We start from the raw sequence: 14,122 nt of genomic DNA, 5'->3' as shown, positions 1-14,122 counted from the left end.
GTATCTTGGGTTTCTTTTTTGTTTTTGTTTGTTTTTTTGCCAGTCTTCTAAAAGAAGAACATTTGGGATGTTTGTATAGTCTTTGGCTATTACAAGCAATATCACTGATGGCCTTCTCTACCCGTATACTCCCTTAAGGAGTGGACTGCCCCACTCCCACCTGGGAACCTGACTACTTCCCTGTTATTCCAGAGTGGCTCTGGGAGTACTATGCATTCATTCAACAAACATTTACTGGGTATCGCCAGGATGGTGGCCACTGTGCTGAGAACACAGCGCTGGCTGAGACACACTAGTGCTCAGGGAGCTCATGGTCACAGACACAAGCAGAGGGCACACAAATAAAGGTCTAACAACAAGTCAGGCCGTGCGTGACAAGAAGGAAAGGAACAGAGGCCTATGAAAACACTGAACAGGCGATTTCGGGGTGGAGGGCGGGAAAGGAGGGTTTCGCAGAGGAAGTGACGTCGGGGCCGAGACCCGCAGGATGAATGGGAGTTAGCCAGGCAGAATGGGTAACAGGATGTTGCGGGCAGAGGGGACAGTCGGTGCAAAAACCCTGAGCGGGAAGGCGCGTGGCGAGTTGGAGGAGTCGAGAGGCGGTGCAGCTGCGCAGGGTGGGGGGCGAGCAAAGGCAGAGAGTGGAGGTCGACAGGTGGACGCGCCTGCGGGCCCACGGTGGAACTTTACCCGAGGGCACTAGGGAGCCAAAGCAGGGTCCTGAGCAGGGGAAGAAACTGGGGCCTCGAACGCCACTGCGCCCCTCTCCTTTCATGGGGCCTCCCTCCGCCCGCGCTCCGGCCTCTTCAGGGCCCCTCCTCCCTTCGTCCCCAGGCCCTCACGCCGCTTCCCGCTCACCGCGGCTCCGGCCTCCGTCCCCCTCGCGCCCCCTCAGCAGCGCCTCTTCGCAGACGCCGCCACCGCCATCTTCCGCCCGCCGCCGTGACACTACGCACGCGCCCCACACGCAGGACCGCCGGGAAATGGAGTCCAGTCCGCGGTCCGCCCCCGCCTCTACCTCGTGCCTCGCGGGCTGCCTTCCGCCCTCCCCCATCCTCCTCTCGGTCGGCCTCCATTTCCGGCCTTCGAGCGTCATGCCTTCTGGGAAATGTAGTCCCTGGCAAAGGCGCTGGGCGGAAAGGGGGAGTAAAGGCTTCTGGGAAATGGAGTTCGCGGAGCTTCGGAGTCCTGGACGGCTGGTGGGGAGGCTAGTGGGGAGGCTCCTGGGCGAAGCTCATGGGTCTTGGAGGTGGTCTGTTGCCTTGATGGGGTCTAAGCAAAGGCCCTGAGCCGCTCCACCTTTGGGCCTGACCATATACACAGTCTGAAGTCTTTACAGCCGTCGGAAGCCTCAGTGTCCCTGTCGGTCCCATTGGAATGTGGGCGTCTCTGGCTGGTTCTTATAATGGCACACAGGTCCTTCCGCAGGCCATAGTGCCCCCAGCTCTCCTTTCCTAGGTCGAACACGCTGGGCTCTGGCTTTTCACTTTCTCAGGTCCAGACGATGAAGCCCTCTGGGGTAGAAGGGTGCTCCTGGATGGTTCTGCCCTCCGGGTCCTCAGTAGCAGCAGTGTCTCCCACCAGTAGCTCCCTCCCTCTTCATCCATCTCTGGCTCTCGGATCCCAGGGCAGCGACTCCCGACGTCTGAGGTCGGTGTCCTAGCGATCCCGCAGGGGGCGCCCCAGTCCGAGCGCGCCGCCCTCGGGGAGGCGGGAGGGCAGCCCTGGGCGGGCGAGGGCGGGGGTGTCCCGGCTATAAAGCGTAGCCGCCTCCCGCGGCGTCCGGGACATCGGGACCCCGGGCAGTCGGACGGGCGGGCGCGAGAGAGCCCGAGCACTCGGTTTCCCCGGGCCGGAGCCGGGGCAGGTGGGGGCGCAGGACCGGGGGATGCTGGGCTCGGTGAAGATGGAGGCTCATGACCTGGCCGAGTGGAGCTACTACCCGGAGGCGGGCGAGGTGTGTCCTCGGGGACCGCGGAGCGGGAAGGTGGGGGGCAGGAGTCGGGCTGTGGGCTTAAGTGGGGGCAGGGGCTGCAGTGTGTGCTCAAGGGGCCCAAGGAATCTAGTTGGGAGTCGAGGAGCTAGGGACACGGAGACCAGGTTTGGGAATTAGGGACGCGAGACAAGGCTGGAGAGCGCCTTTAGGCAAGGCTTAGATGGGAGGAAAATTTAGGCAAGGGTCAGGTCGCATCTTAAACCTGAGGGCCGGGTGTTGGGCCCTGAGATCCGAGGGATTAAAATGAACAATTCTAAGGCAGGAATCAGAGCTCCAGGGTAGGCGATAGAGCAGGAGGATTTCGGGAAATGGGGTTCAAAGGAAAGGGGGAAAGATAGGGACTAAGAGAAAGAGGGAGTCACCATTAAGGGAAGTCTGAGGTGGAAGGGAGCCAGGGCTAGAATACAGTGTTGAAGGTGGGAGTGGAGATCAGAATTGGGGTTCAGGGAAAAGGATCAGCTGGTAATCTAAGAAAGGATCAGAAATGGGGTTGGTGGATCAGGGGTAAGAGAGATTCTCTCCAGATGTAGTTTCCCTTAGGGAGTCTGAAATAACAGGTGGCCTAGATAGACCAACACTCAGGCCGTGTCAACATTGGGGACTAAAGAGCAAGTGATGTGGCCATCAGCATCTGCAGGAGAGGTAGTCAGTCCATCTTCACCCCCCTGCCCCCATTCATCACCCTCAGCAGAACTTACCCAAATCCAAGGCTGGAGGATTTCAAATCGTGCCCCTCCTTACTCCCCCAGCCGCCAATCTCCACGTTCCTAAAGCCCCCATCAAGCCCCATTTCAGATGAGGCTTCCCAGAGTAGGGGGCAGGGGCATATCCTAATTCCCTCAACCTAAGCCCATAGAAAGTCCTTTTCCAAATCTAGCCCATATTCCTCTTACTGCAAGGACTCTTGCTTTGCTCACTTGCTCTATAATCGAGATTGTGAGATTGGGGAGGTTGTCATGGGGGTCTGGACATGTGTGAGCCTGGAATGGTTTGCAAGAAGTCAAGATCTAGGGGTTCTGGGGAGCTCTGGTCTGGTTTTGAAACAGTTGAGTGGGATTCCTGGATCCCCAGGCTTGCAGGGCTTGGCATGGTGCCTGGGAGGCGCCAGTCCTGGGTCTGGGGAGGTGTGAGGTGCACTTGGGTTGGGGCAGGGCTGTCTAGGGAAGGGACTGGGAGCATTGAGAAGTGGAGGGTGGCTGGAGGTATCAGTTCTATGATGGGGAGAGCAGAGACCAGGGTGGGAGGTGGAGGCCCAGGTAATGGGGGGTCCCAGTGGCATCCCTGGAGAGCTCCAGGACTAAACCGAGGATTTAAGGTGACCAACTACAAATGAATGTTCCGGGGATACCTTAAGAAGTAACTGTTGGGGGGTGGAGGACTAGGCTGGAGGAGCTGTAGTTCAAAGGGATCCAAACTGGGCAGCCTAGAGGTGATCAGCATTTGGGGGAGTATTTTGGAAGAGTAGACATATGCATACCGTCTGAGGGTCTCCTGGGCCTTCCCATCAGGCAAACACCCTTCATCCTCTTGGGTCAGAACAATGGAGAGAGACACCTGCGCTCAGCCAGCCACAGAATTGAGGGTCCCCAGACCGCCTCTTGTCCCCTTCACCCTCCTGCTGGGTGAAGTAAACACCATGAGAGCCTTTGGATCCCTGTCTGGAGGGCATGGAAAGTTCTGACCCTGGGGTGTCCCCACTGGTCCAAGGTTCACGCAGATCAGCTGACCCAGTTGCTCCCCCATTTTAAAGGTGGGAAATATGAAGCCTCCCAAAGCTGGGTCTGGGACTAAAAACCAGGCTCTGGTTTCCCACTGTCCCTCTCTGCTCCCTGTCACACCCTTCTCCAGAAACAATAAGGAAATGAAAGGGGAGAAATTGCAGCCTCCTGGGTGAGGGTGCAGGTCCCTTGAGGGCTTCCCCCCAATCTCAGCCCCGCCCTGTAGGGGGAGATCCGGTTCAGACCCGGACATTAGGGGTTCATCCCAGTCACGGGCGTGGGAAAGCCTAGGGTGGATTAGAGCAGCTGGAGTGCTTGAGGTCAGACCTCAAGGAGGACTTCCGGGTGGGTAGTGAGCCAAAAAAGGAGGGCCCTGGGGTCCCAGAGAGCTCAAGGAGATTTAGAAACTCTCTGCGGATCCACCTGAGTCCATCACCTTTCCTGCTCATCCCTTCCCTTATTCTTGAGAGGGCAAAAGCTGCCAACCTGGGGAAACCAGTACACGGACCAGGGGAGGAACTGTGGCTCCAAGTTCAATGTGAGACCTCTGGGGAGACAGAGATGCTGAGGGAAGGAAGATAAACAGATGCGGAGATGTGCTGCAGGAGGAAGGGGTGGGCTGGGAGGGGAGATATGGGGGTGGGGGAGCTGGGGAGGGAGGTTGGGGAAAAATAGATGGGGGTGGACCTCGGGAAGAACAGACAGGGAAAGAAAAAGGAGGAGATAGACCTGGAGAGGAAGAGGAGTACACATACACCAAGAAAGGGAAAAACAGACAGATACACGGACTGGACCTTGGGGCCAGCAGGATCCGCATGGTTTCCACTAACCCATAGCCAAGGTGGCTCTAGCCAGAGCTCTAGCAGCACCCTAGCACCCTGAGACCCCAATTGGGACGGACTGGGGCAGATGGAAGTCTGAGGAGGAGAGGATGGAAGACAGTGGGTGAGCTGAGCTGTGGGTACATAAAGAGAGGCCACTGTGTAGCACACTGTGCGCTCACGGTCTTCCTCGGACTCTCAGCTCCAGGAGGACAGGCACTTCCACCTGTCTCCATTTCTGCTTTTTTATTTATTTTCTTTTTAAAATTTTTGAGGTGTAGATGGACATGATACTTTTATTCTATTTACTTATCTTTATGCGGTGCTGAGGATCGAACCCAGTACCTCTCTTGTGCTAGGCAAGCACTCCACCCTGAGCCCTAGCCCCAGCTATTTTGTGTGTGTGTGTGTGTGTGTGTGTGTGTGTATTTTGAGGTGCTGAAGAGGAAGCCCACAGCCTCACACACTTTTCCATGGAGTCACATTTCCAGCCCTTGCTCTCTGCTTTTATTGCAAGATCCACGACATAGGTCTGGGCCTCAACTTTTCAGCTGTAGCTGTAGAAGCTCAGAGCATCCTCACAGCACTTCCCCCAGAGTGTGGGTCTAAGGACATGAGGAGCTGACAGTTCCTGGGAAGTGCTTGGAGCGGTGCCTGGCACAGAGGTGGCTGATGACTACATGTTGAATGGATCATTGAGTGACTGTATAGACGGTGATTTTGATTTTGGTGCTGGGGATTGAACCCAGAGAGACTTAACCACTGAGCAACATCCCCAGCCCTTTTTATTTTGTTTGAGACAGGATCTCACTAAGTTGCTTAGGCCTTGTTAAATGACTGAGGCTGCCTTTGAGTTTGCCATCTTCCTGCTTTAGCCTTGTGAGTCATTGGGATTACAGAAATGTGCCACCATACCTGGCTACAGGGTGATTTTAAAATGTGCAGAATGACTAACATATTTCATTGAGCTAACGTGTACTTTTTCCCCATTTGAACATTTCTGAGAATGGGTTATGTTGTATAATCCATGATATCTAGTAATTTTTAACTGTGGGTTTTTTTTTCATTTATATTGACATAAAATAATGCTATAGCTTACAGTCAAGTGTTAGATTTGATGGTACATAGAAATACATATGTTAGGTAAAACTGTGATTTCTGATCTTTTTTTGGGAGTGGGGTGAGTACTGGGAATTTAACCCAGGGCACTTAACCACTGAGCCACATCCCCAGCCCTTTTTATTTTTTTATTTTGAGTCAGGGTCTTGCCAAGGTTCTGAGGCTGGCTTTGAACTCACGATCCTCCTGCCTCAGCCTCCTGCTGCTGGGATAACGACCAGCACCACCAAGCCCTGCTGATCTTGATCTATAAAAACAGTAATTTTTAAACTGACGTGTTGATGTGTGCCCACGGTCCCAGCTACTTGGGAGACTGAGGCAGAAGAATCACTTGAGCCCAGGAGTACAGGGCCAGCCTGCGCAACAGAGTAAGTCCACTCAAAAACAAACAAACAAATAAACAAACAAAAAAAAACCCCTGTAATTTTATAACTTAAAAGATTGATAAAGAGCTCTACAGATGATGAGATTATTAGCGATTTATATTAAGTACTTATTAAAATTGAAAAGTACAAATTTATTAGATAAATTAGTTTCTCAATTGACTTGGTTAATTTTGATTGATTTCTCATTTTTTTAAGTCAAAAAAATTGATTCTGCAAGTTTCGCACAGTGGCAATGTCATAGCCAATGACGTTTGTCTGAGGTGTGAGGATTGCTAATGGAAAACGACTTTCCCCAATATAGTCGGCATTGGCAAGTTTTGATAGTCTCTATAGAGACTGAATTTTTCTAAAACACTGATTTTATTTGGTTTCAGGATGTCTCTACACTTTTAAAATTTACTGAAGATGGTAAGAAGTGGTCTGCAAAGGTTTGCCTAGCATATATGAGGCCCTGGGTTCCATCTCTAATACCATATTTAAAAAACAATGAAGATAGAAACTGTTTGGGGTTCTGTGTATCGATATTTACCATATTCAAAATTAAGATGAAGAGATTTTAAATATATATTAAGTCATTTTAAATTAACAATCATTTATTAATACAAATAACATGTTTTTATTAAAGCAACTCTATTTCAAAACTTTAGTGAGCCAAGTGGCACGGTTTCACATTTTGCCAAGTCAAGTCTGGCTTGATAGGAGAGCTGGAGTCTCATAGCTGCTTCTCATAGTCCCATCTTTTGCAATGTCGCTTGCCATGGAACTTCTGGAAAAGTCCACCGGACATCGTGAGATGGTTCTGAACATGGTTTTGACCTCATGGACACCCTAAAGGTGTCCCTAAAGGGTTTCAGATTTCCCCAGGGTGTCCCTGACCACAATTTGAGAGCCTCTTCGAACATGCCCTTGATGATGTGGGAGCACTGGTGGGGGCTGGGGGTACAGAGCTGGTGTACAGGGAGGGAGAAGAGACTCTGAAAGACAGCTGCCTTCAGAGGGAGATAATGAAAGAAGAGGTTTTTATAGGAGGTGGACAGGCGGCGCAGACACCTGCTAATCCCTTGCTGACCCGCAGCGTGGACACCCGCTAACCCTTCCCCCTATCTCTTTCTCTTTCTGCAGGTCTACTCTCCAGTGACCCCAGTGCCCACCATGGCCCCTCTCAACTCCTACATGACCCTGAACCCTCTGAGCTCTCCCTACCCCCCTGGAGGGCTTCCCTCCTCCCCACTACCCTCAGGACCCCTTGCGCCCCCAGCTCCTGCAGCGCCCCTGGGGCCCACCTTCCCAGGCCTGGGTGCCAGTGGTGGTGGAGGCAGCAGCTCAGGGTACGGGGCCCCGGGACCTGGGCTGGTGCACGGGAAAGAGATGCCCAAGGGGTACCGGCGGCCCCTGGCTCATGCCAAGCCGCCATATTCCTACATCTCACTCATCACCATGGCCATCCAGCAGGCCCCAGGCAAGATGCTGACCCTGAGCGAGATCTACCAGTGGATCATGGACCTCTTCCCTTACTACCGGGAGAACCAGCAGCGCTGGCAGAACTCTATCCGCCACTCTCTGTCCTTCAACGACTGCTTTGTCAAGGTGGCACGCTCCCCAGACAAGCCGGGAAAGGGCTCCTACTGGGCCCTGCACCCCAGCTCCGGGAACATGTTTGAGAATGGCTGCTACCTGCGTCGCCAGAAGCGCTTCAAACTGGAGGAGAAGGTGAAGAAAGGGAACGGCGGGGCCTCTGCCACCAGGAACGGTACAGCATCTGCCACCTCCACCACCCCTACTGCCACAGTCACCTCCCTGCCCCAGCCCCAGCCTCCACCCCCCGAGGCAGAGGCCCAGGGAGGGGAAGATGTGGGGGCTCTGGACTGCGGCTCGCCCCCTTCCTCCACACCCTACTTCACTGGCCTGGAGCTTCCCGGGGAGCTGAAGCTGGACGCGCCCTACAACTTCAACCACCCCTTCTCCATCAACAACCTGATGTCGGAACAGACCCCGGCACCTCCCAAACTGGACGTGGGGTTTGGGGGCTACGGGGCTGAGAGTGGGGAGCCTGGGGTCTACTACCAGGGCCTCTATGCCCGCTCCCTGCTCAATGCGTCCTAGCAGGGGGATGGGAACATGGTGGTGGGGTATGGCTGTGGTTCACGCCAGCAGGCTCTTGGGGCCTGGTCCTTCTGGTGACACGTTGCTTGTCCCATTGGCTAACACCTCGTTTGGTCTATTACTTACTGTGATGATCTACTGGGTACTGTGATAACCACCACGGACATCCTGGTGGGCCCGTGGGGTACTGCGAAGACTGTCATGTTGATTGATGTTATGGGTTGATCCGTGGGGTGCTTTGATGGCCGCTATCTGGGACAACATCTTGGGTGGCTCTTTGGATTCTGTGATGGACATTTTGATGGACACTTTGGGCACAGTGGTGATATCATTTCAATGGCATATTTGGCCCATTGGGGGCTCTGGTGTCCTTGGCCACCATCCTGCATGACATCTCTTTTGGCCCATGGGGTGTTTGGATGTTTACCTGTGGGCCAGGTGACACCATTGTGCACCAGGATGACCACACAGCCCCGCGTGCACCATGTGGTCGGTATTCTCTTCAGTGCGGGTTGGGTGGGGGATGGAAGGGAGAAGATTCCTTGGTTGTCTCTGAGGCTCATCCCCCACCCTGGTCCAGGAGACCCAGAAGTGGCTGGTCAGGGTGTGGGGAATTTCTACTGAAGTCTAGTTCTTGCCTGGGAAGCGGGATACTGGCTGTGTGACCATTAAAGGCACCGTGTCTGCCTCTCACTGAACGTTTCTTTTCCTTTCCTGGCGGGCCCTGCAGAGCTTGAACACCTGGCTTTCTGTTCCCCTGTCCCCTCTCCTTTCTGCCCCCAAGAGCTGGCTTCCTTTGGGGGAAGGGCTGAGGGAGGCACTGACCTGACCTTTGGCTCTTTGCTGTCCCTGACCCCAAGGACAGTTTGTTCATCGATAGCAGCCCCCGCAGCAGTGGGGCCAGAGCAGCAGGGGGAGGTGGCTCTGTGGTGACCAAGGTTATCTCCCTGCCCCCACTTCGCAGATACTCACCTTTAGCTCTGAGGCTCGGAGCCTAGGGGCTGCTCACGTCTTGGTTAGGCTGGGGGTGGGGGTAAAGGTTAGATGAGGTGTTGAACTGGAGGCCGTGTGCGTGTTGGAGGGTATGAGTGCAGCCTGCTCTATGGCTGTGGAGCATGGCTGCGTGGCAGGGTTCCTGCGGTCTGCTGCAGGGGATCTACTTGCTTGTAGCCCTCTGTTGGGCGGGTTTGTGTGTCTGTCCATACTGTGGGCATGGGCTCACTCTGGGTCACAATATCAGACTCGTGTGTGTGTCTTTTTGTTCCACGTTTCTCTGTGCACCTCTCCCTGGGCCTCACACCTGCAGGTCCCTGTGTATCACTGTGTCTCCATACTGCTTCCACAAGAGTGTGTGGGTGCGGCTTCCATGTCTGCCTGCCGTTGTGTGTGTGTGTGTGTGTGTGTGTGTGTGTGTGTGTGTGTGTGATTCCTGTCTCAGCTGTGTGCCTGTCACATTGTGTTTGTGTGTGTTTGTGCGGAGTTTGCTGGCTGTCCCTTGCAGGCAGGTGGGTGTGTGGGGAAGGAGCTGGGTCCTCCTCTCTGGGCTTGGGGTCTGGGGTATCTGTTCCTCCAGGGCTCGCCCAGGTGAGGCTGTCCCAGAAACACAGCCCTACACTCCACACCCCTCTTTTCATTATGGAAACTGAGGCCCAGAATGGGAAGGGTCTGGGTCAGGTCATTCAGCAGGGCTGAGACAGGTGGGCAGGTTAGTCGTGTGTGTGTGTGTGTGTGTGTGTGTGTGTGTGTGTGTGTGTGGCAGAGGTACTCAGGTTGAACCCTGGGGTGCTCTACCACAGTGCTACATCCCCAGCCCTTTTTAATTTTTATTCTGAAACAGGGTCTCACTAAGCTAAGTGCTTGAGGCTGGCCTCAAATTTGCAATCCTCCTGCTTCAGCCCCCTGAGCTGCTGAGATCACAGGTGTGTGCCACTGTGCCAGGCACTGACGGTGGCTTGTCCTCACTTTGCTTTTGCCTTTCTTGGTGGCATTGGCTTCTCTGGTCGCCCTGACCACTCATTCATTTCTTCAGCCAGCCAGCCATTCCGTCATCCAAAGACCAGAGACTCTGTTCAGCCACCTGTGAGTGAGTGACTGCCTGCTCCTCCCGGTCTCCCAGTTCTCTCCTTTCTCCTAGTCTCAGTGTCACTCTGTCCCCAACTCTTTCTTCTCTCCCTCTTCTGTCATTCTCCCCTCTCTAGCTCTTCCTTTCTCTTGGGTTCCTCTCCTGCGATCTTTTTCTGGCTCTCTGGTCTGGCTTCCCTGGCCTCCCGCCTCCTCCCAGGTCCGGAGTTTCCGCCTCTCTCTACCTGCCACCTCGCAGGCCAGGCCCTCTATTTCTGTCGCTGTGCCCGCCTGGCCGGCTGCGTGTCACCCCCGCCCCCTGCCGTGCTGGCACCCCGTCGTCGCCGTCCACCAGCCTCGCTGTCCTGGGCAGGCCGGGGAATTCCTCCTGGTTCCTGGAAAAAACAACTGGGGCCGAGAGAAAGGCCCTCAGTCTCCCGGGCCCCCGCCCCCTCCCGCGGGCCTGGGGGTCTCTCCGGAGTCCTGGGCCCGAGGCAGGAAGCCCTGCGGTTTCTGGCTTCTCCCCGCGGCCTCCGGATCTGGCCCCCGCCCCCCGCCAACAGCCCAAATATTATTCCGCGGGAGGAGGCGGTGGTGGCGGGAGGAGGCCCAGGCTGAAAGAGGCTTTCAGGGCGGCCAGGCCTGGGGCTTCCTGTCCCCAGGCTCGGGCCTCAGGCCGCCCCAGTAGGGACCTCAGGTGGCCGGAGGGGCGGGGTGTTGTTGTAGGGTCCTTAGGGGAAGGTGGGGCCATCCCTCAGGGTGTCTGGTGGCCACCGGCCGGCCTGGCGTGGGCAGGTGTGACCCTCACCCAGGGACAGCCGGCTGATGTCCAGCGTGGAAAAGTACCACGGTCAGACACGGGACGCATGGACAGACAGGAGGACGCCAGGGATGAGGGATGGAGGGGTAGCCATGGGGACACAGCCGGGCTTGGGCTAGGCGCCTGAGGTGACACAGTCCAAGGGAGGGGCCTTTGGGTGGGGAAACAGAGGATAGGGCAGGGTCCCTTCTGTGGGCAGAGGGCCACCCTTGCATCAGAAGGTTTGAGACAGTAATGAGGCCACCGAGGATAATATATAATAATTAGAAGCTCCTGAGGCTGGCGCAGAGGCAGGCCCTAACCCCAGCTACTGGGGAGGCTGAGGCAGGAGGAGCCAAGTTCAAAGCCAGTCTCAGGAACTTAGGGAGGCTAGAAGCAATCTAGTGAGACCCTGTCTCAGAATAAAAAATAAAGGGCTGGGGATGTGGTTCCATGGTTAGTGCCCTTTGGGTTCAATCCCTGGTACCAAATAAATAAATTAATTAATAAATAAAAATTTTTAAAAGCTAAGGTGTGGGTGGAGCTGTGTCTAGTGGTAAGGCACCCCTGGGTTTGATACCTGGGAGGTGGGGGCTACTAGGGTTACCACGTGGCCAGCATTGTATGAGCCCCCTACAGAACCGATCCATCCAATCCCTTCCAACTCCTCCCCCCTTTATCGTTGGTAAAACTGAGGCACAGAGGGGAGAAGTGACTTGCTCAGCGTCACACAGCCAGTGAATGGTGTGTCAACTGACCCCAGGTGGTCTGGCTCAGAGTCAGTCTCATAGCCACAGCCACTCTGGAGATGGGAGGGACAACAGCAGTACAATGGCCTGGGGGCCCCGGCCGTCTGTGGTGGTCACCCCTGCTGCCTGCCACAACTTGCTGCTATGGAAGGCAGCACCCCTGAGGCCAGCGGTCTGGGTGCTTTACATACATGTGCACTGCTGTGCTTGTCACTGGGCTTCACTCATGAGCTTGGGTGTCGGGTGTCTGTGGGCGTCTCTCTTCAGGGTGTCCACCACTGGGTTGATGTAGGGGTCACTGTGTTCATGTGTCTGTCTCTGTTCTTCCTGTCATGGTCTTCTGAGTCTGTCACTGTGGGTCTGCCTATATCTGACACTGTGTGTCACTGTGTCTGTCCCCCTCTGCTATGTGTCACCATCTGCCCAGGTGTCACTGTGGGTGTTACTCACCACGCAGGCCACAGGTGGGCGTGTCGGGCCCACTGGTGCCAGGGCTGGGGCCTAGCCCATCCCACCCTGGCTGCCTGGGCCAGGCCAGGCGCCTGTTTGCAGTGCCTGCCCCAGGTAAACACCAAGATCCGGCCCGAGGCCGCCTCCCTGGCCTCTGCCCCTGCCCCTCTGCCTGCTCGGCTGGGCTGGGCTGGACCAGTCTACAGACCCCCTCCCCCTGGAGACGTGTCCTGGCTGCCCCCTGCCCTTGACACCAATGTCCCAAGTCCCTGCCTCGACCCCAGCCTGCTGTCTCGTCCTCTCTGGGTGCCTCTGACCTGTTTCTTTCCGTCCCGATTGTCTCTCACCCGGTTTCTCTGTAGCTCTGCCTTTCTCTGAAATGACCCTTGTCTTCATTTTGTCGGCGTCCCTCTCCCTGTGGCTTTTTTGCTCCCCAGTGAAGTTCCATTTCTTCAGTGTGTCTCCAGAGGAACCAGTGACTCTGTCTGCCACTGCCTGGCTCTGGGCTGTCAGAGCCCCCAGGATCAGTACCCTTCTCGCTAACTAAGTTTCTTAGAGTCTCGCTTTTAGCCACTATGTCTGCAGGTCTCTGAGCCCCCAGCCCCCACAGGGGCCGACTCTGCCATGCCAGGGCCCTTAGGGGAGTGTGCGGCCCCCAGCCTCCCGCCCCAGCCCTCTGGTATATCTATATAAAGGTATATGCACATATTATTTATATCTGTACTGGGGCAGGAGGGGCAGACACTGGGGCCTTTGTGCAGCCGCTGCCCACTGCTCGCCTGCTTGCCACTCCTCTCCCTTCGTCCCTGCCGCCTGCGCGTCTACACACCCCCCCCCCCCGGGGCACAGAAAGGTTCCTGTGGGGCCTGCCAGCTTCCTCTGCCCAAGGTGTGAGTGGGCACGCCACGGTGGGGCAGGCAGGGAGGCCCGGGGGGGGGGTTTTCCAGCTCCTGGGAAGCTTTCCGGGTGGGGAGGGTTCTGGAAGGAATGGGACTCTTCAGCTGGGCTGCTGTCTGTCTGTCTGCATCTGTTGTCCCTGGGTGTCCCCAGGTCCTTAACTGGCCTCTCCCTGGGGGTCCGTGAGTCCATCCACCTAGATGTTTGAATTTTTCTTTGTCACTTTGGGTCTCATTCACTCGTGCGCACGTGGTCATCGGGCACATGCTAGGCCCTCTGTAGCACTGGACACAGAGACCTATGTCTGACCTGGTTGAGTCTTGGCCATTTCTGTCTCATTTGCTCCATTCCTTTAGCCACTGTTGAAACTTTCCACCTGTTCCTATTCAAATGAAATCCAAAGTCATTATCAGAGCCACTGCTCCTGTAGTTCCCCCATGATCCCTCTGATTTCTTTTCCTATGACTTTCCCCCATGCAGTAGATGCTCTGGCCATCTGACCGCTTCCAGGATAAACTACCTCAGAGCCTTTGCGTGCACTATCCAGGGAGATTTCCCACCTGGCTTGATCCTCCTGTTCTTAGAGTCATCCCCCTTCACTACATTCCTCCTACAACAGCCCTCTGCCACTCTTCATCTCCTTTCCCTGGTTTCTCTTCTTATAACTTACTGCTCCATGGCTGATATATTTCATAGGCCTGTCTGTGTCTTCCACCTGAACACCAGCTCCGTGAGAACAGGGGCTGCCTTCTCTCCCCGCTGTGCCCAGATCACCTGCTCCAGGCTTGTCTGGCCGTGAATGAGAGGGAGAGAAGCACATTCATCAGTGCATTCAGCTCCCTAGCCCTGTGCTGGGTGATGCTGGGGACACGGCCCTAACCCTGCCCTCAGGGGGCTTCTAGTCCAGCTGTCAGACAATGATGAGCAGAATGAGCAGGGCCAGGGCCTGAAAGCAGAGGGGGCTGTAGGAACCCAGAAATGGCACCTAATGGAGTCAGAGAGGGCAACCTGGAGGTGTCAGCT

General features: G+C 55.5%; 2 protein-coding genes and 1 pseudogene across 3 annotated transcripts in view; 2 read left to right on the top strand and 1 right to left on the bottom strand.

The window, feature by feature from the left end:
* Window positions 1-1,012, bottom strand: part of Sympk (symplekin scaffold protein) — a 33,627-nt gene extending 32,615 nt beyond the window's left edge. For both annotated transcript variants that reach the window (XM_005338240.4, XM_078031836.1), the window contains exon 1: window positions 859-1,012. The gene's annotated coding sequence lies outside the window, so the exon portion shown is untranslated. The remainder of the gene's footprint in view (window positions 1-858) is intronic.
* Window positions 1,013-1,753: 741 nt separating this feature from the next.
* On the top strand, window positions 1,754-8,836 carry Foxa3 (forkhead box A3). The gene is made up of 2 exons (XM_005338241.4): window positions 1,754-1,957; window positions 7,163-8,836. Exons 1-2 carry the CDS (start codon window positions 1,889-1,891, stop codon window positions 8,141-8,143), a joined length of 1,050 nt encoding a protein of 349 aa, XP_005338298.1. The 5' UTR covers window positions 1,754-1,888; the 3' UTR covers window positions 8,144-8,836.
* On the top strand, window positions 6,256-6,376 carry LOC120888208 (U4 spliceosomal RNA; annotated as a pseudogene).
* Window positions 8,837-14,122: the final 5,286 nt, after the last annotated feature.

The sequence above is a fragment of the Ictidomys tridecemlineatus genome, chromosome 15 (genome assembly GCF_052094955.1).
Source record: "Ictidomys tridecemlineatus isolate mIctTri1 chromosome 15, mIctTri1.hap1, whole genome shotgun sequence".
In the NCBI taxonomy this organism is placed as follows: Eukaryota; Metazoa; Chordata; class Mammalia; order Rodentia; family Sciuridae; genus Ictidomys; species Ictidomys tridecemlineatus.
This window is presented reverse-complemented; position numbering and strand designations above follow the sequence as displayed.